Raw genomic sequence first — 24,376 nt, forward strand, 5'->3', positions numbered from 1 at the left:
TCATTCCTATGCTACAGGCATTATATTTTAAAACCAAAGTCCACAATCAATCCTCAACAACTCACAATAAGATCCTATATAAAGCTAAGATGATGCTGAAACTAGAATCCGAAACGACCTCAAAAAACTCAAATTTCGTCTGTTGTCGGACGATGTTACCGAACAGTAACAGGCCTGAAAGAGACACCCGACGGTTTTCGTTTATTGACAATGCTGCCAACAGCAATATCGTAAACTTACTCATTCGCTTTTACCGTTTTGGTGGGCAGCAACAAAATTGCGAATGACTTCCATCGCCAGCTGATGAGCAGTCTTGTTCTGCAGCTTGGCAAGCTCTTCCATGGCTTCATACGTCTCTTTGTCGGTGAAAGGCTTTAAGTTGTACCTTGCCGGTGATTGCACTGGACCTTCCCATTTGTCCACCAGCTCGTGAAGTCTTTCGAAACCCTGAGGGAGATCATCATGCTCATCAGTTTGCTAGGCCATGAATTTCATTTGATCGTAGAGGAAGTTCCGAAGGAAAGCGGATAAAGATTAACGAGCAACGAGAAGATGAAGAAGAATACTACCATGCGGGTTGTGAAGTCGCCGAATGATTCTTTGGGCTGTCGTTTTCGTTTCCAGTAGTAGAACAAGGGCTCGAAAACTTTATCGAGATCCTGAACTTTGACTTTGTTCATAAAAGTCCTTGCTAATTGAGTTTGACTAGGTGTTCCTCCAAGCCAAATCTAATTTCAACAAAAACAACGTTACCAAGTTATCCAACTAGTTATTACTACTAAAAGGTATGACGTCCAATAGTTGAACTACCTGATAGCTGCTTGGACCATCACCGACCAGTCCGAGCTCAGCCATGTATGGTCTAGCACAACCATTGGGGCAGCCAGTTACCCTTATCACCACCGACTCACTGTACTTGAGTCCGACCTGGAATTAGGCAGTGCCGATCTATTTATTAGATTCAGATAACCGGTAGGGAGGAGGATTTAAATTTCAGCTTGGAAGGCAAAAATTTCAGGCAATGATATTCATTCAAACTTCAGTGTTAGGTCAGTCAAGTCGGTCTTCTTGTTGGGGAGAACATATTTAAATTTAACAGGATATTTGATAAATATACGACATACCTTCTCGAAGACAGCTCTGACCCGCTTGAGGATATCAGGTATGCCACGTTCAGCTTCGGTTATTGCCAAAGGGCAAAGTGGGAAAGCTGGGCATGCCATAGCAGTTAAGTTCAGGGGATCCACATATTTAGGATGCTGTTTCATAGCAAGAAACAGTCAGCTGTATGACTAATTCAACGAATGAATTATGAAAAACATAAAGGAGAGTATGGCAACCAGGTTCAGGGAATGGATATTAAAAAGAGAAAAACAGCTAAACAATTAAGCACGAAATGCGACCCACGCAGACATTAAGTTCCTGGGAAATGTTATTTACATTCATCACTCCATGGTCTAAGTAGGTGAACTCCGTGCTCACATTTCCATTCGATCTCCAACTTTAAGCTGTCATTAATCCTCCTGGAATTTGTTTACAAAATCAAAAGAAACTGAAAATAAAATGAATGAGGATTCAAATCCTCCATCCAAACTTTTCAGTGGGATTCTATGCAATAGTATAGTCAGAAATGGTTTGTCTCGAGTGATTCCCTATGAGTGGTCTTGTCTAGCTACCAACTTGCCTTAAAACAACGTAATTCTTGAGTAAACTTGTTAATTGAAGTATTTAACAAGGGAAAATAACTCTTAAGTTGTACTAATTTTATAATATATATAACTCGCCCTAAAATATAGACTAAAGTGAAAGACATTAACATATATATTCTAACAGAACTACCATGGCAGCAGCTCATATTCTTTAAAGTATGAGATACATTATCATATGCATAATATACAGAAAATACACGTATCCATTTGATTAAGATGCTACACTTTAAAACTTTAACAGACATAGTAGACTGCAGGTTCAGAAACCAGAAGGTAAATTTTGCAAGTAATGAAAATCTCACCAGCAGCCCAGCTTGAGCAAGAACTGTGGTAATAGGACGCTTCCATGCACCACGAACATCACACAAAATGAGGTTTTGGTTTGGGGTGATCCGCACATTTAAATTATACTTCTCTATTACTTCCCTCAGTGTCTTTTTCATCTTTCCCCCAATGCGACCATTATCGACATGGAGCCCGCAAAATACAGCACCATCACCCTGAGAAAAGAAAAGTTACCAAGAAGGTCAAATGCACTTTATTAAAGCCAAGGATGAAGTTGAAAATGAAAACAATTCAAGCCAAGCATAACATCGTAAGATTAAAATGCAATTAGTAACAAGGCAAACATGGAAGTTAAAAAAAGGTCAAACCGAAAGCATCATGTGTGATATCTACAAATTAAAAACACGAACCTGCTCATGCCATCCCAAGTAACTCTTAAATTCCCATTCAGGCAACTCATGGAAAGGCTCGAATTTCTTTCCATAATATTGCTCAACAACGGTTCTAAACTTTTCAATCCCCCAAGAGCTGATCAAATATTTCATTCTACTATACCTACGGTCATCTCTTCTTCCATTATCACGTTGTGTGGCAACGATGGCTTTAACAGCATACAAAATGTCCGCCTTTGGCACATAACCGAGTGGTTCTCCCAAACGTGGGAAAGTGGTCTCCATCCTATGGGTTCTTCCCATGCCGCCACCAACCTGCAAAAACAAATTACGAGAAATGGATGCTTTTAGGTATAAAAGTGTGCAAGGAGAAAGGGAAAAGATATGATTTCTTTGATCCTATGGTTGTCTTACATATATGTTGAACCCCTGAGGCTCTCCATTTTCATCAGAAACTACCACGACACCGATATCATTCGTGAGAATATCCACCGAGTTATCAGTTGGCACAGTCACAGCAATCTTAAACTTCCTTGGCAAGAACTGCGTCCCATATATCGGCTCGGGAGAATCAGGGAAATTCGTTCCATGAGAGTTATCATTCCTGGCTTTCACAACTTCCGGAGGCTCCGATGTCATGAATTTCTCCCCATCCACCCATACATCATAGTAAAAACCCGATTGAGGAGTCAATAATGCAGCAATATTGTCAGCAGTTTCTTGCGCAAGCCGGTATTCTTTCGTCATCAGTGGTGCAGCCGGAGCAAGAACATTCCTATTTAGATCCCCGCACGCACCAAGGGTCGAACCCATGTTTCTAATAATGGTGCCCATCACAGTCTTGAGGTCCTTCTTCAAAACACCATGGAGCTGAAAGGTCTGCCTCGTCGTCAAACGCAAAGTTCCGATGCCGAATTGATCGGCGAGATCGTCCATAGTCAAGTAGAGCTGGTTCGGGACTTTCCCACCCGGGTTTTTAGTCCGAAGCATGAAGGAAAAAGACCTTCCCCCACGCTCGTCTCTGTTGTACTGTTGATAGCTCCCATGGAACTTAATCAATTGTGTCGCAGCCTCGTTTATGTTCGGGGTATCAGTCAATATCTCCTCATTGAGAGGGTATCTGATGAAATTGCTTTGCTCTTTGAATATCTCAACTTTACTCCGCTTTGGTTTGTGGCACTCGTCTCAGGCTTCACTGGCTGTAAAGGGATTCAGCAATAAAAGAACAAATTAACATAAAAATACATCAATTTTAAAGAAAACAGATTCAATTGATCATTAACAATTCTCATAAAGCAATAAAGAATACAAATTGCAAAAAGACGCAGTATTTTCTCAGACTTTCTTAGATTCCAAACAACAACCAACATTCAAAACGAAATCAAATTATAAAATCAAAACAAGACTGACCGTGGAGACAGCTCTGACGAGAGCGGGACTGCAGAGAGGAGCGGGAAACACGCGAAGACTCCTCCTCGCAGCTATAGAATGCGAGAATTCCAACCCGGTGAAGCTCTGGACTCGAATCTTCGGATCCGTCGGGACGACGGTACCCGTCGCAGCTCCAAACGAAGTCGTCATTAGCTCGAAACAAAAACCCAAAGCCTTAAACTTTCAGTTCGATTTCCCCTTCAGAAAAAGGGAAAAGGAGATTAAAAGGTAGGGTTTTTTTCTATCCACAGTGCTCTCCAAAATGAATAAGGAAAAGGAAGGGCGGAGCGACAATGGCGAAAAGGAAAGCCAGAGAATTCGATGCTTTAATAGAGGAGTAGATTTTATTCGTGTAAAGTGCAAAGTGTTTTATTTGGTTTTGATAAGGGTCGCCCATCACGTGCCCGCCACGGGACTTCCGGTTTTTTTTTTTATCGAATCTTGATTTGCATAACATTCCCACGCGCGGTAGCTTAATGGGACTGGCTGATTTGTCATTTTCATAATAGTTGATAAGTATTTATATTTTGCATTGTGATTGTGGTGTAGTTTTAAAGAGGGTAAATTACACAAATGATCTTCGATTACAGAGTATTGTTTTATTAAGTTTTTTTATTGTTAAAAGTTACAAAGTAGTTCTCTAACTATAGAATGTTGTTTTGTCTAAGTTTGATGTCAACATGATGACTGAGATGTGATAATCGTCTGAGATTTTTGGATCAGATTTTACCATATCACAGTCAGCATGTCAACGTTCAACTCAGAATACTGTTAATTTTTAACAAAAAAACGAGTTTGAAATATAACGAATAATTTAGTGACTATTTTATAACTTTGATAGTCGAGAGACTCAACAAAATAATACTATATAATCAAATGATCATTTTATAAATTTTAATAGTAAATGAACTTAAAAAAGCATTATTCTATAGTTAAGGGTACTCAACAAAGTATGATTTGTTCTTAGGATAAATTACACCAATCTTCACTGAACTTTACTCTTTCTCCTATTTCACTCATTGTACTTTAAATCTATTCAATTTTCTCACCGCACTTAATACATTCGATTTTTAGATCACTCCGTCATTAAATAGTTAAATGCATTAAAACAAAGTTATTTTAGGGGGAAATTTCACCAAAACAATGTCGGTTTGCATCTATATAACAATCAAATTTTACATAAGATTTTGGTGTTTAATAATTATATGTTTTTTAATTAAATTTAGAATTGAATTTTTAAATATAGATAGATTCTTTTTATACCTTTTAATATAACAACAAAATTCAACTTTAAAAAATTATCTAATAGGTGTCGAACTTATCAAAACATTCAATCGAGAAACTGTTAGTGTGCTACCCATGGTGAAGTGGGGGCGCGTTGTAAAATCTCAAAAGGGGTCGCGTTACAAATATTATGGACAACGAATCCAACATAATCTGGGATTTTTAGTGGTACATTGAACCTGGACAGATTTACGTTTTACCCAGGGTGAAGTAGGTAAGAACCTATAATGCAGGACTTGGCGGCTATGATATTTCCAATTAAAAACAGCAGTCAAAGATAAAATGGTAAAACATTATTTAATTTAAGGGTAAAGTACACAAATAGCCCCCCACTATAGGATACTACTTTATTAAGCCCTTGGACTATTAAAAGTTATAAAATGATCCTTTGACAATTAAAAGTTATCAAATAATCACTCGACTATTCATTAGTTTATAAACTCGTCATTTTTTGTTAAAAAAAATTAAGACTTAAAGGTTACCTTTGCCCCTATATTAGACCCAAATTATAATTTTCGTCCCTATCGTATTTCGTATCAATTTAGCCTTCAAAGTTGCTTAATTGCATAATTATATATCATATTCATAACATAAAACCCTAAATTATAAACCCTAAGTTAGGATTTAGGTTTATAATAATGGTTTAGAGGTTATGGGATTATAGTTTAGGGTTTATGATTTAGAATTTTAAGTTAGAGGTATGATATAGAATGATGTAATTGAGCAACTTCGAGGGCTAAATTGGTGCAAAAATACGATAGGGGTGAAAGTGATAAATTGAGTTTACTATGGGGCAAAAGTTACCCTTTTGCCAAAAATTAATGGTTATATGAGTTGGACATTAACATGCTGATTGAGATATAATAGTCGTTTGAGATTATGAGATCAAATTATCATGTCTCAGTCAGCAAGTAAACATACATTTCAGACCGACATCAATTTTTTTTTATAAAAAGGACGAGTTTAGAATATAATGAATAATTAGGTGACCATTTTATAACTTTAAATTGTCGAGGGACTTAAAAAATAACTTCTTATAGTCGGAAGACTATTTATAATTTTTAATAATCGGAGGACTTCATAAAGCAATATCCTATAGTCAATGAATCATTTATGCACTTTACTCTTAATTTTATTTTAACAACATTTTTATTAATTAAGAATAGCAAACTAAAATTTTAAATTTTTGGTTTAAAAACTACCTTTACTCTTGTAGTAGACTCAATTTATCATTTTCGGCCATATTATATTTTCGCATCAATTTAACTTTCAAAGTTATTTAATTTTATCATTCTATACTCTCCCCAAACTTAAGACCCTAAATTCTAAACCTTAAACCATAAACTCATACTCTCTAAAGCGTAAATCATAAACCCTTGACTCAAACATAAAATCCTAAACAATAATAAATATTTTAAACATCGATGCATTTGAACAACTTCGAGGTTTAAATTGACGAGAACACATGATAAAAACAAAAATGATAAATTGAATCTGTTATAAGAACAAAAGTTACATTTTTACCTAAATTTTTAGTTAATTACTTAAGTATTAAATAAGACAATAATATATTTTATTTATATTATTAAAGTTTTTATTAAAATATTATTATTTATAAAAGTGATTAAAAGAAGGAATCAATTTGTAATATCATAACCAAGTTAAAAGATAATCACTAAGGTATTTAATCATGTCTTCAAATACCATATTCGATCTACAAAACGAAATGTCTTTTAACTTAAAACGACAAAGAAAACCTGTGTGTCATCTGCTTGTTATGAAACCTTTCCCAACCAACCACTAATTTAACTACCTTGCTATTCAGTTCTATTCAACAGTCTATGAACAAAATTGCAGCTAGGGAAAATTGAAAGAAGCACAGAAGACGAAAACGATGTTCAGGTCTTGTGCGATCGCTTCTCCCTTCTCTTATCTTCTCCCGTCCCGTCAACCAGAGCCAAGAATGATTTACCTCCTCGACAATGAACTGTCACGACTGTGATCAAGGACAAGTCTTGGGAATTCAACCGGCCCTTCAGCTTTTGAAAGGGTGCCCTCCATTCACCGGATAGCAAGCGGCCTGATTAGAGGAGATGTTACTGCCTAATTTCTGATAATGACTGCTGCCGTTGACATGCTGCATATCGTACACTTGGGACACTCTTGCTTCTTGCAGAGTGAGGGAGGAGGCCCAGGTTTCCCCAGAATCGGTTTGCAATGGTTCTGAACTGGAGGAGCTCGGAGACTGAGATAAGGTGGGACCTGAACCCGATCCTTTTGCTTCTCTCGTGTCGGCATCTGTTTTCTTTGTGAAACGCCCTCCAGTGCCTCTCGCCCTACGCAAAGCATGCTGGTGCCTGGATTCGTGGAGATAGGGCTGTACAATAAAACAGAACAAGTTTCTCAAAGAGTAGCTATTTGAACCGGAACAATGTTACTTATGCCAACCGAAAGAGTGTTCAGAACTTCAGTTTTCGATTTACCTTATGGGATTTTACAACCTTCTTCTCAAGTTCTGCTTTGGCACGGGCCTGCCTTCGCCTCAGAATTCCCTGGTACTGCTTGGCATTTACGTAAACAGGCTCCTGTGCCATTTCGATCGGCAAAGTCATTCTTGCATGAGGCATTCCAACAAATGGAGGATATCCCTGGCCATCACAAAAATTCATTCATTAGAGAGTGCACCATGTCTCGAATTTCGAGTATCAGAAGAAGGTTCATACAAAGAGAAGAAAAACAAATAAAACAGAAATCTCTTTTGAAGCATCAGTATAACCTTGATGTCTCATGAGAATGGTTTCATACAAAAGACATTAACACTAACAGAAACAAATCGATAACTATAAGCATAAAAAAATTCAAGATTAAATTATTAAAGTTCCATACCAAAGGCTGATGTCCATAAGCTGCCATCATTCCTCCATAATGCGGGTCCATATAAGGATTCGATGAACATGCCTGCAAAACGGTTGGAAGAAAACTAGGAATCCTTCCACAGCAAGTTCCGTAACAACAAGACCCCTAACTGTATACAACAGAAAATCTTGGCCCCCAAGGCACTTACAATTGAATGACCGACAAGCTCAAGCAGGGGAGGCTGCGTGAGGCCTTCATCACGCATAGTAGGTATGTTAGACGCAACATGCTGCAAATTGTGATGTTCTTGACCACCATTTCCAACTGCAAATGAATAGAATAAAAACGATTGGCACCACGACCATAAATCTCCTGTATGAAAAGGAATAATCGGTAACAAACAGTAATGATGTGAAGTACCTGACCAAGAGGATGAAGTAGTTCGTGTTTCTTTATTAACATCATCCTCTTCATTTAGCTCACCATTGGACAGTGACTGCCTATCGTTCGACTCTGAACCATTAGTGCATTCCATTGAAGATGAATTTAACGAGTCTACTCCTCTAGCTACCGTGGGGATGGAACCGTAGCCAATATCACGCCACTTTAGTTTGGAATAAACTGCAGTTTATCGAACACCACACCTCAGGTTCTAAACTCTAATCGACTTCCATCTTCAGAATTTAACTGCAATCCTCCGAAAGAAAAATTCAACTGATAGTCAATTTCACATTCATCAGAAGAATAAATCGAAATTTCTATTAAAAAAGAGAAACGAAAGCATCAAAACCATAACCACAAAACTTCGACCACACACCTGGAAAAAACTGAGAACCGATTAATATTTCGAATTGCAAAAACAAAACATTTTGCTTCCATGTTAGCAAACTTATATAACTGTGAGGAAACTACTAGCAATTTCTATGTTCAAAATTCGATGTAAACGATCCGAAAATTCATCAAGGATTAGGAGTATCATCACCAAAAATTAAAGGTTTCACAAGTAGTAGTTCTTTACTTGGCCTGCTCCATCAAATCCAATAATTTCTAACACTAAATAACACCTCAATCCATCAAATTCCATGATTAAAACTTCAAATATCACAACCCGAATACATAATTCTCACATAACCACCAGAAAAGATACGAAATTCCAACCAGAACAAAGCATCCCAATTTCTCAAACCCTAAACTAATTACAATTCCGCCTTAATAATTACCCAAAAAGACGTAAGAATAAACAACTGAAAACAATAAGCTGACATTAAGATACCGATTAACGCAAGGAAAGAGAAAAGGGGAATTGAAAAATACACGTACCCGTTTAACGGAGAAGAACAAAAGCCCTAGAATTTTGAGGATTTTTTAGAGAGAAAATCAAAATCAATAAGAGAGCGAGAGAGAGAGTCAATCTAGTTTCTATGCAGTTCTCAGTATAACACTAAAAATAGTTTCACCAATGTTTCCTTCTTTTTTTCCCGTATTTGAACTCTGAGAATTAAGCTTTTGATCTCATCATCAGCTCCTGGAATCCAGGTTTTAATCAAGCTTTTACCGACACGTGGATTATTTAACCAACTTAATATATTAATTATTTATAATATAATTATTGTAGTTCACTATTCAAATACATCTGATCTAATGCGTGGTCCAATAATATATCTTTATAGATGGATACTTGAGATTATAATTAAATATAAGTTGATTAATATATATATATATATATATATATTTAGTCATATTTTTTATATGACTGTAAATGAGATGAGACAAATCATGAATTAGTCGATATCAATTAATTCAAAGCTTGAGAAATACTCGATTTGAATAGATTTGATCTTAGCTCGAACTCGAATCGAATTCTTAATGAATTGAAATGAACTATTTAATATTCGATTCGAAAAGATCGTGAGTAATTCGAAAAATATGATATATTAAGATTTTTTTTATAAATGAATTATTAATAATATTAACATTTATGTGTTGATTTTTTTTAAATACAGTATAAGATTTTTATTTATTTAAGGTTCAAATTAAGTTTAACATTTTGTTTTCATTTCGAGTTTTTTTAGCTTTTTCGAACTTCAATTCATGTTTTCGAGTTCGAGTCGAGCCCCATTTTAGAGTTTTCGGGTGAAGTCGAGTTCAACAATACTCAAGCTCGACTCAGCTCGTTTACAGCCATAATCTTCTATTTTTTTGTATAACTACCAGTATCCAATCTATTGATCGATTAATTCGGATTGAGTACTGCAGAGGCAAAGACGACCCTCCTAACCCAATTTACTCCATTCACAATCGCCATAATTCGAGCCCCTAACCTTGCTTAAGAGATTTAGTGCTTAATCCACTAGACCAATCATAATAAAAAAATTAGCTGACCCTATTCCCATATGTAATGGGATAAGGGGATGTATGATAGCAGGCTGCCCCCAACGCTAGGTTGAGAGCAATTTTTATGAGAGACCTCCGACAGTCAGAATCATAATATTTTTCTAAAAAGGTTTATCATATACAATTTTAATGTTTATTTTATTATATAATCTTTATATTTGTCGTTATTTTTTAAATATACAATAAAAATTTAACTCAATTAATAACCTCATCGATCAACCAATAATGAATTAATCAAATTAAAACTTTCGAAAATGGGCTTGACCTTTTGGTATAGAGCATTTAGTAGGGTTGGCTAAGAGCAGAACACCGGTGAATAGCCGGTTGCAGGTGAAAAAGCGAGTGGACTTAATGAGAGTAGAGCCTTGGGTGAGGTATAGGGAAGACCCACGTGACACGCACTTGACGGGGAACGCGTGTCTCCAGCACGAATCAGGGTAACGACAAATAAGCTTGATCTACTTAGTAAGATAAAAGATTAACTACTTCAAATATCATTCATTTTTAAGTGCGGACTCATTTATGTCATTGACGTTTTAATTTTGTCAATTTTAACGCTGACGTTTATGTTTAGCCGCAATTATACTACTCTACCGTTAATTCATTAACGGAGCGATGATATAGTATCTCTGTTATGTGACGGCGATGACATGACTTCCTCATCAAAATGAGATCGTTTTGTTGATGAAAAAATATTTTTCATAGGATTCAAACCGTAGACCTTTAAAATCTAAAGCTAAATATTTAATCACCAAGCTATCTTAAGAACTTGTGACAATCTTAATAAAACTATTATAAATGTTAAATAACAGTTTGAAATTTTAGTTTTTATGAATACAAAAAATTAAACCCATTATTCAGCGACTTGTAAGCTATTGTTTTATGGACCTTTGGAGTTTATGATTTCAATGGTTTAATAGCTTGGATCTAATTCTAAGCATCTATTTGTAGTAAGAAAGAAGGTAAACAAACAGAACCATGCAGCCATTAAAGTAATTAACCAACAGAACCAAAAACCAGAAAAGGAATCAAAAGCCAAGAAACAATATTCACCAAGGAATTAGAAACAAAGGAATGAACTTCAAAAGAAGTATGCAACCATAGAAGCCAAGGCAGCTAGTGCAGCAGCAGGAGGAACACCCATAGCCACACCCGCACTTTCCATTGGTGATGGTGCGATAGCACCCTGGTCTTCCCTCAAAAGCAGTGGCTCCACTGGCCAATACAGCAACAACCATAATGCAGGCAATGACCATTTTGCTTCCCTCCATTTTTCCCGGCTAACTCAAACTAAAGAAAAGCACTGCTGAAAATTACAAAAGTGAGAGAAGCTATTGAAGATGTTGTGTGCTTCGAATTGCAGAGATTTAAAGTGTTTTTATAGGGGAAAAGAAAAGCTTATGCTACTGACCAAGTATTAGCCAGCTTTATTTGAAGGCATATTTATGTGTTGTCAGCTCAAAAAATTCAAAATGTTAGTTAACATTTATAATAGTTTTGTTAATGTTGTAACAATTCTTAAGTTAACTTGGTGGTCGTTTTAAGCTTCTTGAGCATCAAAACGGTCATGCCAAAAGGACGTCGTTTTGATGAGGGATCCATGTCATCGCTGTCACAGAACAGAGATGCTATGTCATCGCTCCGTTAATGAATTAACGACGGAGAGACATAATTGCAGCTAAACATAAACGAGCCCGTGCTTAAAGATGTGTGGTATTTGAAGTAGTTAACCCAAAGATAGGAAGTTTAGGTACTAAAATGAATCAAAACTGATAGTTTGGGTACTAAACACGTTAAGTTTTTAATGGTTGGATATTAAAATGAAATAAAAACTAAACTTTAGGTATGATTTTAAAAAATATTGAAAGTTTAAGTACTAAAACGGATCAAAACTAATAGTTTAGGTACTAAATACGTAGTTTACCCTAAATTTTAGTTTGACCCTCTAATTTTTGTTTCATGTTTCTATTACTTTTTTATGTCTCAATTATATTCGATGTATTATATATTTACACGAATGTTAGTATTTTATTGGGCAAAGTATGGCTTTAATACTTAAACTATTATTTTGTCTATTTTAGTATCTAACCTTTCAATTTTTTCAAATACATAATGTTTAGTTTTTATTTCATTTTAGTACATGTCGTTAAAAAACTTAACACGTTTAGTACCTAAACTTTCAATCTTTTCAAAATTTAACATTAAATTTTGAATGAGGTACTAAAATGAAACAAAAGCTAAAGTTTTTAACCACGAGTACTAAAATGAAACAAAAACTAAATTTTAGATATAATTTTGAATAAATTAAAATTTAAATACTAAAACAGACCAAAAATGATAATTTTATTACTAAACTCGTAATTTACCCGGTTAGAAATTAGTCAGACCAACTACAACGAGCACTATTTGTCGGAAATGAAATATTCCTCTTGGAATGAACTGAGTTACCTTCGTGATAAAAGAATTATTATTATTCCTTGAATATCCGAGTTTGAACACCATAGATGTTAGGGGTATAAGCATTTATTGTCGAAAGATTGATTTGAACAAATATTACCTCGTACTTGTCTATATTAATAAAAAAAATTATTCATCTTATTTCATATACTGTTTACATGGCATATTCAAGTCAAATCAAAGTACATTTGTTCTTGTTCATAAGAAGAAGAAAAAATATTGGTTACAAATATTTTCATGCCACCGTTATTCTAAACTCAGCTATCCTACAACCTTATACGAATGTTTTTTTTGGCTGGTTTTGTAAGTATTGTCGGAATCTAGGATGTTTGTAGTGTTTTCACTATCAAACAGGCAGGGTTCAAGAAATGGAAAGGAAGAGACGTCTTTCATCAAATCCTCCAAATCCCATTCCCCAACTTTAAGCTCTTCCCCTAACCAAAAATTCCTGCCGGCAGTTATGTTCTCCGATTTGATGTTGTTGTTTATGACACTAAAAGGGTTGTTGTTAATGTTGTTGTCGGTGCTGGTGACGGCGGTGGAGATGACGTTGTATCGAATGTGTTTCCCGTTTGAGGGCTTTCTCCAATGGATTCTAAAGGAGGGATATATAATTCCTCGCTGTTGTCGGTGCCACCGAACATCTCGTTTTCACTGTAGAAACCGTTGCCGTTCACGTCGACAAAGTACCCAGCGGTGGCGCCGAACATGGTTCCGGTGGGATTCAAGACCACGGATTGCAAGGAAGAGTTGGACGATGTCGACAATAAATCGATGTACATGGGAAGAATCGCTTGTTCTTCCGTCGACATGAACCCGTCGACAGCAACGAAATCTTTGTTGGGGTCCGACGTCGACGAATCGCTGGTGTTTGGCGAGGGGGTGGACGACAAATTCTTGAGCCTCTTCTTTATTGTTGAATTCCAAAAGTTCTTTATTTCGTTGTCGGTACGACCGCGCTGGCGAGCAGCAATTTGAGACCACCTTTGAAGCAACCAAAATTAAAAACACGAGTCGATGCTTTTCATTCATAAAATGCATGGATGCTTTGATTCTAAACGAGCGACTGTGACTTCAATTTAAGATTAAGTTCGATCGAAGGAAAGACTAAAAATAATTCATAATAATGGGACAACCCTAATTTTAACCTAATATTACGTTAATCATTTAGTCTGATTAATGATATCATAGAAACAAAGGAATAAATTAGGCTAAAATTAAAAAGTATAAGGATTAAAACCTTAATTTAAACATGGTAGAGGGACCGGAATCATAATTAAACAGATGAAATGATAAACAATGGGACTATAATGAGGAAGAAGTCTATGATCAAAAACGCTAATTTTGTCAATGAAATTATAAGCAAGCAATTAGATTATTTCTATGTAATTATCATTGCTTAGCTCCCACAACTATTTTGACTATTTTTTTTAATAAACATGATTATAAAGTAACGTTTAAGCCGGTTAAACTCACGCAAACCTGTAGATAAAGTTATTCGAACCCAAATTACTTAGAGTACCTCTCCTTGTATTCTTAACTAGGGTTTTTAAACATGCATGCAAGAAAGAGGAAGCATACCTGTTGCCAAAAATGGAATGCAAATGGACGATAAGCTCTTCCTCTTGCGGCGAAATGGCGCCTCGTTTGAGATCATGTCTCAAGTAATTGATCCACCGGAGACGGCAGCTTTTGCCGCACCTTTGCCGGCCGGCATTCCGAGCTACGTCGCTCCAACAACCCTGGCCATTGGTTAGCATATAGTTGATAAGCTTCTCATCTTCCTGCGGCGACCACAACCCTTTCCTAAGCTTATTAGTAATGGTGGTGGTGCTACCTTTGGTAGGTTTCCTCATCATGGGAAATAAAATACCCTAAAGAGATAGGGAATTGAGCCTTGGATTTCCCAATCCAAACAAAAAAATATGGGTTATTTTTTTGGTTGATAAGTAATAGGTTCTGCCATATGGGTTAGTGGAGATTTTATACAGTGAAAGATAGGGTGAGGGGAGGAGGCTTCATGGTGGGGGGAAATGGTCATGATGAAGAAGACGATGATGGTGATGGTTGTGGGGGCTTGCTTAGAATTTTGGAAAGAAATAAGGTGTGAAATGAGTTAGTTGATGGGTCTAAGTAGTAAACCGTTTGGAGCGGGACACCGAGACTGAGAGAGAGGGAAATAGAAAAATTAAATATATATAAAAAACAAATTTATTAACATTTAATTATAATTAACTCAAACCTATTGAGTGAAGTGATTATTGTGCTCTTTAGAGATTTCATTTTTTAATAATTACGTCTATAAGGTGTGTGTTATCAATGGCTTAAAAAGATTTAAACATATATTACCTTGTAACCATCATAAACTATTAAAAAAATGAAGTTAATTCATATTGTTGCCTTTGAAATCTAACATTTCGACCTTAAATTGGTTTATTATCTGAACAAATACAAGATTATTTTGATTAAATCAAACTTATAAAATTTTAAGCGTGTTACAAACATATTAAGGGTTACTTTTGAACCTTTAGTAGACCTAATTTATTGTTTTCGCCTCTATGGTATTTTTACATCAATTTAGCCCCTGGAGTTATTTAATCGAATCATCCTAAACCCTAAATCCAATTTAAAACATTAAATTCTAAACCTTAAACCTTAAACCTAAAAATTGAACCATAATTAAAAACCCTAAATAACAGTAAATATTTTAAATATTGATGCAATTAAACAACTTCGATGGTTAAATTGATGTGAATATATCATAAGGGTGAAAACGATAAATTGAGTCTATTACAAAGGCAAAAGTAATTTATAAGTTAAAATAAAAAAAATACTTAAATCATACGAGAATTCAAAAGTGTATAAGAAAATATCATCACTCTTTCAATCCATCCCTAGATATATTGATAACAAGATCTTTTGAACTCTAAATTATCACGAATAAATCGATAAATTTAATAATTATTTTATGATTTTCGAAAATTCAATGTTCAAAATCATCATTCCAATTCCAATTTAGTTAGTTAAGTGATTTTAATATGTTTTATCTTTTATTTTTTTAGATAAATTTATTATTATTATTATTATTATTATTATTATTATTATTATTATTATTATTATTATTATTATTATTACTCTATCAAATATAAATCTTTATATTTGCTTCTAATTCACATAATCATATTTTCCCCTTACTTTCAACATCTAATGAGCCCACACTTGCACTCGAAGCTATAGATACGGACATGGTGACCAACTTTAAATCATGCAAAAATAAATTAATAATTTGAGTGGAAAAAGACTTCTTTGTTGTGATGTTATAAAAATATTCTTTCATTTTTTGTCATATGCGTAATGTGATATTATTATTATCATTATTATTGTTGTTGTCTAGTTTCAAGGTTTCGTCCTGATTAATCTGGACTGACCCGGATTACATACATGATTTTGGTGGATGAGCATCTCAGCGGGAATTTTTTTACATACACAATGACTCAAACCTGAGACTTTACTTAAGTGATATCAAACTACTTATCACTTGAATCAATCCCCGTTGGTTGATCATTATTATTCTGCAAGTCTTATCCATATCACCATAGCCTACGCTTGTGGTTCAGCACTGATTGACCAAGTTATATTACTTTATGGCACAGAGAAACGACACTTATTTGGTAACTTTTGGGACTGGAATGAATAGGAGAGAGCCAAATTCAGGGATTGATTTTGTAATTACCTCATTTGTTTCCCAAATTAATCAGTAAGCAATTAAGAAACCCACATGAGGAGTAATACAAGAATTGTGATTGAAGAAAATGAGTTGAATTTGCCTTGAAACTTGAGCCATTTACATTCAGTAAACACATGATTTCTATTTTAAATATCTCACACGATTCAGGTGGAAAAAACATGAGCAGAAGAATAGTTTATGCTTCTGCAGCCATTTCTTGACTTTCCAATTGCACCTTTTAGAAGCAACACTATGTGAATCTCATATATATATATATATATATATATATATGGATATACGTGGGTAGATCAGATTACACTATATAAAACTAATAAGTTTTACATTAATTTATAGTCAATTAAAATTTATAATTCATAAATAAATATTTTTAACTCACCATAGAGAAATATCTCGTTTTATCTCAATCCGGGGGCGGAGCTAGGAATTTCATAATACGGTGTCATAATTTTGGATTATGGTATCTAAATGAAAGTAATATAAATTAATGCATAGCATTAAAATTAGATAAATTAATGTAAAATATAGCTATTAAAACGATAATCAAAAGAAAATATACATACATGCTAGGGGTGTTCGTTTTTCGAATTTAATGGAATTTATCGACCGAATTAAATTAGTTCGGTTAAAACGGCCGGCCACTAAATTAGTTCGGTCGGGGAACAATTAATTTTTAAAAAATATTTAACGATTAATTTGATTCGAAATTAGTTAATTAATTAAATTAATCGAATTAGCCAAAAATATTAAATATTATAGAGTTCAATTTTAATGATGTGAAGAAAGTAAACTAATAAAGAGCGATTAGCCTCATAAGTGACTCCTGTAGTACCTATTTCATATTAGTTTATCAGTAGATTAGATATTGGTGATTATAAAAAGAAAAAACTCAATCACCCATTATATAAAAATATAATCATGGGATAAACTTGGATGTCCGAGATTAAAACTTTATAAATAATATTATTATTTATCCTTTTTATTTTTCTAAAATTAAAATAATAGAATTTTTATTTTCTATTTAGAATCATCTAATTATTATATTTACGCATAAAATTAATAGATTTCATATAACATATCCTACTCATATATATATGGGTTAGGATCCACTTACACTATGTAAAACTAATAAGTTTTACACCATTTTATAGTCATTACTTTTAAATAAATAAATAACTTAGATTTAATTAAAATTTATAATCCATAAATAAATATTTCTTTAGCTCACAGTAAAATAATATTTTTTAAGGTTAAGGTTTATAATTTAGGGTTTAGAATTTGAGATTGAGGCACTAGAGGAGCTAGTAATTATTATGTTTGGGCACCAGAAATGTTAGGGATGTGGGCGTTTAATATCAAATTGTCGAAAATTATCTTTGAATTGTACTTACCCCATATTAATAATAAAAAAAAGGATTTATGATGTTTGGGCTTTTAATGACTTATCAAACTTCTTTAGGGTAATACTGGGCTTTAAAAAAGTATAGACTCTTTACAACATGAATTTAATTATAATATTAAGTGCAAATTACGTATTTAATACTTGAACTATCAATTTTGACATGTTTTAGAACTTAAAGTTTCAATTTTTTCAAAATCACACCTAACATTTAGTTTTTGTTTCATTTTTGTACCCGCCGTTAAAAACTTAACGGACAGATTGGCAACGCATAACTCCAGTGGACAGATTACCAATTTGAACGGTGGACCACGAGAAAATGACAAGTTGACCAACATAGTCCAGTTTCAGGCTCGTCAGACGATTGACAACGAAGATTAGAGGATGAAGAAATCGAAGAGTTCATCGTCAATTTAGGGAGATTGAAGTGTTTTTCAATGAAACGGAGGTCGAAATTGCGTTCATGGGTCGAATAGTATAGGTTGGAAAGTTTGGGCTTCAACGGTCGACGAATGCGACGATCAACGACTGTAGACACGACGGTCGACGAGTTTGTCCTTTAAATTTTTAACAACGGGTACTAAAATGAAGCAAAAACTAAACGGGTAGTTTACCGTAAAATAAAATACAATCTTAAGACTAATCATAATATAATTATGTGCATTTGAAAACGATATGACAACTCATTATTGACTTTCCTTAACTTTAATTATCTTTGAAAATGCTTCACCACCCATCTTTAAAGTACATTTACTTCTAGTTATAATCACCGGCATACGATCTATTGATCGATTAATTTGGATCAGGTATTGTAGAGGTAAGGACGACTCTCCCAATTAAATTTATTATCTTTATAATCGTCAGGATTCGAATCCCTAATCATACTTAAAAGATCTAGTGTCTAGTCACAACTGTGATTGTTCTTTGGAAATTATTATTTTTTGGTGTTGGACCTTCACTATGGTAAATATAAATTGGAATTTCTGTTCATAGAATCAAATCATATTTCATTAACTAGTTGAGGTTTCTTCGTAGTTTTATTCCGAGAACCTCTCATAAATTAATAGAAATTGGTGATGAAACTTCGGCAACTAATTAAAGAAAGGATAAAGTATATAAATGGTCATATGCCTATAGGATATTATTTTATTAAGTCCCCTAACTATTAAAAGTTATAAAATGGTCTTTCGACTATAGGGAGTTACTTTGTTAGGTCCCTTGACTATTAAAAGCTACAAAAAGGTCATCCAACTATTCATTATATTCCAAACTCGTCATTTTCCGTTAAAAATTTGATGGCAATTTGAGTTGTACGTTTATCTACCGACTGAGATATGATAAAATTTAATCTCATAATCTCAAACAACTATTATATCTCAGTCAATATGTTAACGTTCAACTTAGGTGACCGTTAATTTTTAACAGAAAAACACGAGTTTGAAATATAATGAATAATCGAGTGACCATTTTGTAATTTTTAATAGTCGAGGGACTCAATAAAGCAACTCTCTATAGTCATAGGACCATTTTGTAACTTTTAATATTCAATTGATTCAATAAAATAATATCCCATAATCAGGGACCATTTTTGTACTTTACCCTTAAATCTGACCCGATTTTTAATTCAATAAAAATAAAAAAATTTAATCTCTATAATCGGAATTTAATCATTTTTAACAAGAATCATTGATGTATATCACCAAATATTAAAATAAATAGCAATATGCTTAATCATAGATATATAACGTGCATACATTTGTTTGCCTTGTATTGACTTTCTATTCCAACCACAATAGTTGTTAACAAGTCTCCTTTAACTTTGCTCGTCTGATTAAAAAAATATCTTAAACTTATTATTTTTTATTTGGTCAATCGCATACTTTATATTAGGCACGTTTAGTACCTAAAATATTAGTTTTTTTCGTTTTAGTACTTAAACTTTCAATTTTTTTCAATATCATACCTGAAGTTTAGTTTTTGTTTCATTACAGTTCAAAATTTAACGATACATTCTGAAAAAATTTGAAAGTTTAAGTACTAACACTACAGTACAATAGGTTTTTAGCGGCTTTTTTAGCCTTATAACGGCTTTTTTAAGTGCTGCTAAAACACTTCCCGACGCTTGAAAAAGCTCCGTTGAAACAAACGCTACAAATTCTACGCTTGATTATGCTCTATCATCTTCTTCATATCTTGAAGTTGATTTTTGAAGTCTTCACATTTTTCTTGGTATGTTGCTTCTCCCAGTACTTTCTATTAAACACCACTAAAAGTACATAGATATTGCGACGCTTTCCATTTTGTGGCATTTTGTATGTAAACATTGTAATATGTTTAAAATTAGTGGTGTTTACTCAGAAAACATCGCTAAAAGTGCCGCTAAAAATATGTTTTGTTGTAGTATAAAACGAAGTATCAAAACTGATAGTTTATATATTAAACGCGTAAGGTTCTTAACGACGGGATACTAAAATGAAACAAAAACTAAATGTTAACTATGGTTTTGAAAAAAAATAAAAGTTTATGTACTAAAACATATCAAAATTAATAGTTTAAGTACTAAATTCGTAATTTATCCTTTATATTATGGCACCAACAACATATAAATTATTATAATAATTCAACTTCGAATTTTGTACATATTCATGAATTAACATTTCAAGTATGTCTATATCATTTAAAAAAAAATACTATTTTTAATAAATATTATAAACATAATCACATTAATGGCTGAAATATATATAAAAATACAAATAAAATTTAAATAAAATAAATCTAAATTAGAACTTCACGCATTTTATATTTATATATGAATATCTATTTGTCGTATTTTTTCTTTACAACAATAATAAAACTTAAAATACTTATAACAATATAATTATTGCTGCCAACAAGTGGTAGTGCAAATGGTTGATATTGAAGAATTTGAGTTCGTAAAGTCAAGATTGAATTCTACCACCGTCATTCTTGGTGGGTAATATGTAAACTCCTATATAAATCTTAATTAAGACTTAAATATGCCTTGACCCTGAACTGAGGGAGCCACCTCTGACCTAAACTTTTTTATACCAATATATATACATATAATTATTGCTTGGCGAACTCGTGGATTTTGTGAATGAAATTATATATATAGTTGAAGTTTTAAATAACTTTTTTAACGCAATAAGTTTGTTGAGAACATGTCGAGTACAATTTTCATCGACTTGCAGGAGCTAGTGGCATGTCACATTCATTTTTGCAATAATCAATATTACATTTAAGAAACATATGGGATTAAATTATTTGGTTGATTAAAGGTAGGAAGTTTCAAATGGACCAATTTAAAATTCCGAAGGAGATTGGGGACCTTACTATATAAACTCCAAGCTATTGGTTGTAGTTCACAAAACAGAAATGCAAATAGTCCTTTATTTGTATCGTATAGAAAGTGCAAAGGAGTTGGAGTTTTAGTGCCTTGTTCCCCCAACATGGCCACGATTTGGCCACGCCTAGCATATGCCTTGGCATTGTGCTTGATTATAAGCGGTGTGGGTGCCGACAGTGAGCCGGTTCCATATAAGTACGAGTCGCCACCTCCACCACCATACAAGTATAAGTCGTCACAACCTCTTCCATACAAGTACAAGTCACCTCCTCCCCCACCTTACAAGTCACCACTACCACCTCCGTACAAGTACGAGTCGCCACCTCCACCTCCATACAAATATAAGTCACCAACACCACCTCCATATACGTACGAGTCACCACCACCACCTCCATATAAGTACAAGTCACCACCACCACCTCCTCCATACATGTATGAGTCACCACAACCACTTCCATACAAGTACGAGTCACATCCTCCTCCTCCGTACAAGTACAAGTCACCACCACCTCCTCCGTATAAGTACGAGTCACCACCACCACCTCCATACAAGTATAAGTCACCACCACCTCCTCCGTACAAGTATGAGTCACCACCTCCACCTCCATACAAGTACAAGTCATCAACACCACCTCCGTACAAGTACGAGTCACCACCTCCACCTCCATACAAGTACAAGTCACCACCACCACCTCTATACAAGTACGAGTCACCTCCTCCTCCTACATACAAGTATAAGTCACCACCACCTCCTCCGTACAAGTACGAATCCCCTACTCCACCTCCATACAAGTATAAGTCACCACCACCTCTTTCGTACAAGTACAAGTCACCTCCTCCTCCTCCCTATAAGTACAAGTCTCCACCACCACCTCCGTACAAGTACGAGTCACCTCCTCCTCCTCCATACAAGTACAAGTCACCACCACCACCTCCATACAAGTATGAGTCTCCACCTCCACCTCCATACAAGTACAAGCCACCACCTCCACCTCCGTACAAGTATGAGTCACCACCTCCACCTCCATACAAGTACAAGTCACCACCACCACCTCCATACAAGTACGAGTCACCTCCTCCTCCTCCATACAAGTACAAGTCACCACCACCACCTCCATACAAGTATGAGTCTCCACCTCCACCTCCATATAAGTACAAGTCACCACCTCCACCTCCGTACAAGTATGAGTCACCACCTCCACCTCCATACAAGTACAAGTCACTACCACCACCTCCATACAAGTATGAGTCACCTCCACCTCCTCCTTACAAGTACAAGTCACCACCACCACCTCCGTATAAGTACGAATCACCACCTTCACATCAATACAAGTATAAGTCACCACCACCACCTCCATACAAGTATGAGTCACCTCCTCCTCCTCCTTACAAGTACAAGTCACAACCTCCTCCTCCATACAAGTATGAGTCACCACCTCCACCTCCATACAAGTACAAGTCACCACCACCACCTCCATACAAGTACGAGTCACCACCTCCACCTCCATACAAGTATAAGTCGCCACCACCACCTCCATACAAGTATGAGTCACCTCCTCCTCCTCCGTACAAGTACAAGTCACCACGTCCTCCTCCGTACAAGTACGAGTCGCCACCTCCACCTCCATACAAGTACAAGTCGCCACCTCCACCTCCATACAAGTACAAGTCACCACCACCTCCTACATACAAGTACGAGTTGCCACCTCCACCACCATACAAGTACGAGTCACCACCACTTCCTCCATACAAGTATGAATCACCTCACCCACTTCCCCCATATGCTTACAAGTCACCACCACCACCCACACATTACAAGTAAAGTCCACAAGATCCTCTTTTCATATAAAGATACCTTCTTCTCGAGTCTAATTTATTTCCATCTCATTGCATATGTAAGCATTTGTCTCCTCTGTTACATTCAATCCCACCTCAAACCTCCAAGTCTCATCCTCCAATATTTTCATTCCCTCAAACTCCATATTACTACAAGTTTCCATCACCTCTTTATCCATGTCATTCCCTTCCTTAACACTATAAGCCACCTCCTATCTATCAATGCATGCACTAAGTTTAAAGAAGCCTAATTATTTAATAAAACAAAAGCATTTCCTTGCACGTGTTTTGTGGTTCCAACTACCATTTCATTTAATCTAAGATACATTTATGTGTTTTATATGTTGGTGTAATAAGAGAAGGGATTGTAGCTACAAGAAGTCATAAATTGGTTTCTTGCAAGCTTTGTGGTTATTCCTTCGAGTTAATTTGTTGTGTTTTCAATATTATTTACTTTGTAATTGTTTGTGATTTTCAATATCATGTTAATTTAAATTATTTTATGATTATATGCTTTCATTTAATGTTAAAATTGTTGAATTTATCTAATAAAATCAATAACTCAACAATTTATATGCAACAAATTAGTTAAAATTACCAATTCAAGTTCATGTGTTTACCAACATTTGAGCTAACTTCTCAAATTCCATAAAATACAAGGGTAAAGTACACAAAATGATCCCTGACAATAAGATAATGCTTTATTAAGTCCCTCGAGTATTAAGAGTTATAAAATGAACCTTCAACTATAGAGTGTTGCCTTGTTGAGTTCCTCGACTATTAAAAGTTAAAATGGTCACTCAACTATTCATTTTGTTCTAAACTCGTCATTTTTCGTTAAAAAATTGACGATGTTCTAAGCTAAACGTTAACCTGATGACTGTGATATGATAAAATATGATCTCAGAATCTCAAATGACTATCATATCACACTCATCATGTTAACGTCTAGCTTAGACAACCGTTAAATTTTTAAAGGAAAATGACGAGTTTGGAACATAATGAATAGTCAGGTGACTATTTTGTAACTTTTAATAGTCGATGGACTTAACAAAGCACCATTTTATAGTTAGAGGACCATTATGTAACTTTTAATACTTGATGGACTTAATAAAGCAGTACTCTATAGTCAGGAGACGATTTGTATACTTTACCCTAAAATAAAATGGTAGGATTTTGACAGAATAAAGTAACTAACTTATCAATTTTCATAAGAAAAAG

General features: G+C 34.7%; 4 protein-coding genes and 1 long non-coding RNA gene across 5 annotated transcripts; 2 read left to right on the top strand and 3 right to left on the bottom strand.

Annotated features, from left to right (window-relative positions):
- Window positions 1-198: 198 nt before the first annotated feature.
- Window positions 199-4,088, bottom strand: LOC120209954 (sulfite reductase [ferredoxin], chloroplastic-like). Its single transcript, XM_039208817.1, is given in 9 exon segments — window positions 199-447; window positions 570-728; window positions 811-927; window positions 1,125-1,259; window positions 2,012-2,209; window positions 2,405-2,701; window positions 2,801-3,553; window positions 3,556-3,585; window positions 3,797-4,088. Coding segments are annotated over 9 exon segments (2,067 nt in total). The 5' UTR covers window positions 3,968-4,088; the 3' UTR covers window positions 199-240.
- LOC120209956 lies at window positions 2,313-11,519 on the top strand. Its single transcript, XR_005524464.1, has 3 exons — window positions 2,313-2,324; window positions 6,058-6,062; window positions 11,409-11,519. It is a non-coding gene; the product is annotated as an uncharacterized LOC120209956 (long non-coding RNA).
- LOC120209955 (nuclear transcription factor Y subunit A-1-like) lies at window positions 6,754-9,399 on the bottom strand. The gene is made up of 6 exons (XM_039208818.1): window positions 9,278-9,399; window positions 8,378-8,644; window positions 8,166-8,281; window positions 7,988-8,059; window positions 7,585-7,749; window positions 6,754-7,478 (listed from the first exon to the last, which is right to left on the bottom strand). The coding sequence occupies exons 2-6, from the start codon at window positions 8,490-8,492 to the stop codon at window positions 7,137-7,139; spliced, it is 810 nt and encodes a 269-aa protein (XP_039064749.1). The 5' UTR covers window positions 8,493-8,644; window positions 9,278-9,399; the 3' UTR covers window positions 6,754-7,136.
- A 1,538-nt stretch (window positions 11,520-13,057) lies between the features above and the next one.
- Window positions 13,058-14,664, bottom strand: LOC120209959 (transcription factor MYB46-like). The gene is made up of 2 exons (XM_039208821.1): window positions 14,390-14,664; window positions 13,058-13,792 (listed from the first exon to the last, which is right to left on the bottom strand). Exons 1-2 carry the CDS (start codon window positions 14,662-14,664, stop codon window positions 13,294-13,296), a joined length of 774 nt encoding a protein of 257 aa, XP_039064752.1. The 3' UTR covers window positions 13,058-13,293.
- A 6,758-nt stretch (window positions 14,665-21,422) lies between these two features.
- Window positions 21,423-23,141, top strand: LOC120209960 (extensin-2-like). The gene is made up of 2 exons (XM_039208822.1): window positions 21,423-22,591; window positions 22,652-23,141. Exons 1-2 carry the CDS (start codon window positions 21,423-21,425, stop codon window positions 23,139-23,141), a joined length of 1,659 nt encoding a protein of 552 aa, XP_039064753.1.
- The last annotated feature ends 1,235 nt before the right edge of the window (window positions 23,142-24,376 follow it).

This window comes from Hibiscus syriacus, unplaced genomic scaffold (genome assembly GCF_006381635.1).
Source record: "Hibiscus syriacus cultivar Baekdansim isolate YM2019G1 unplaced genomic scaffold, ASM638163v2 tig00021057_pilon, whole genome shotgun sequence".
In the NCBI taxonomy this organism is placed as follows: domain Eukaryota; kingdom Viridiplantae; phylum Streptophyta; class Magnoliopsida; order Malvales; family Malvaceae; genus Hibiscus; species Hibiscus syriacus.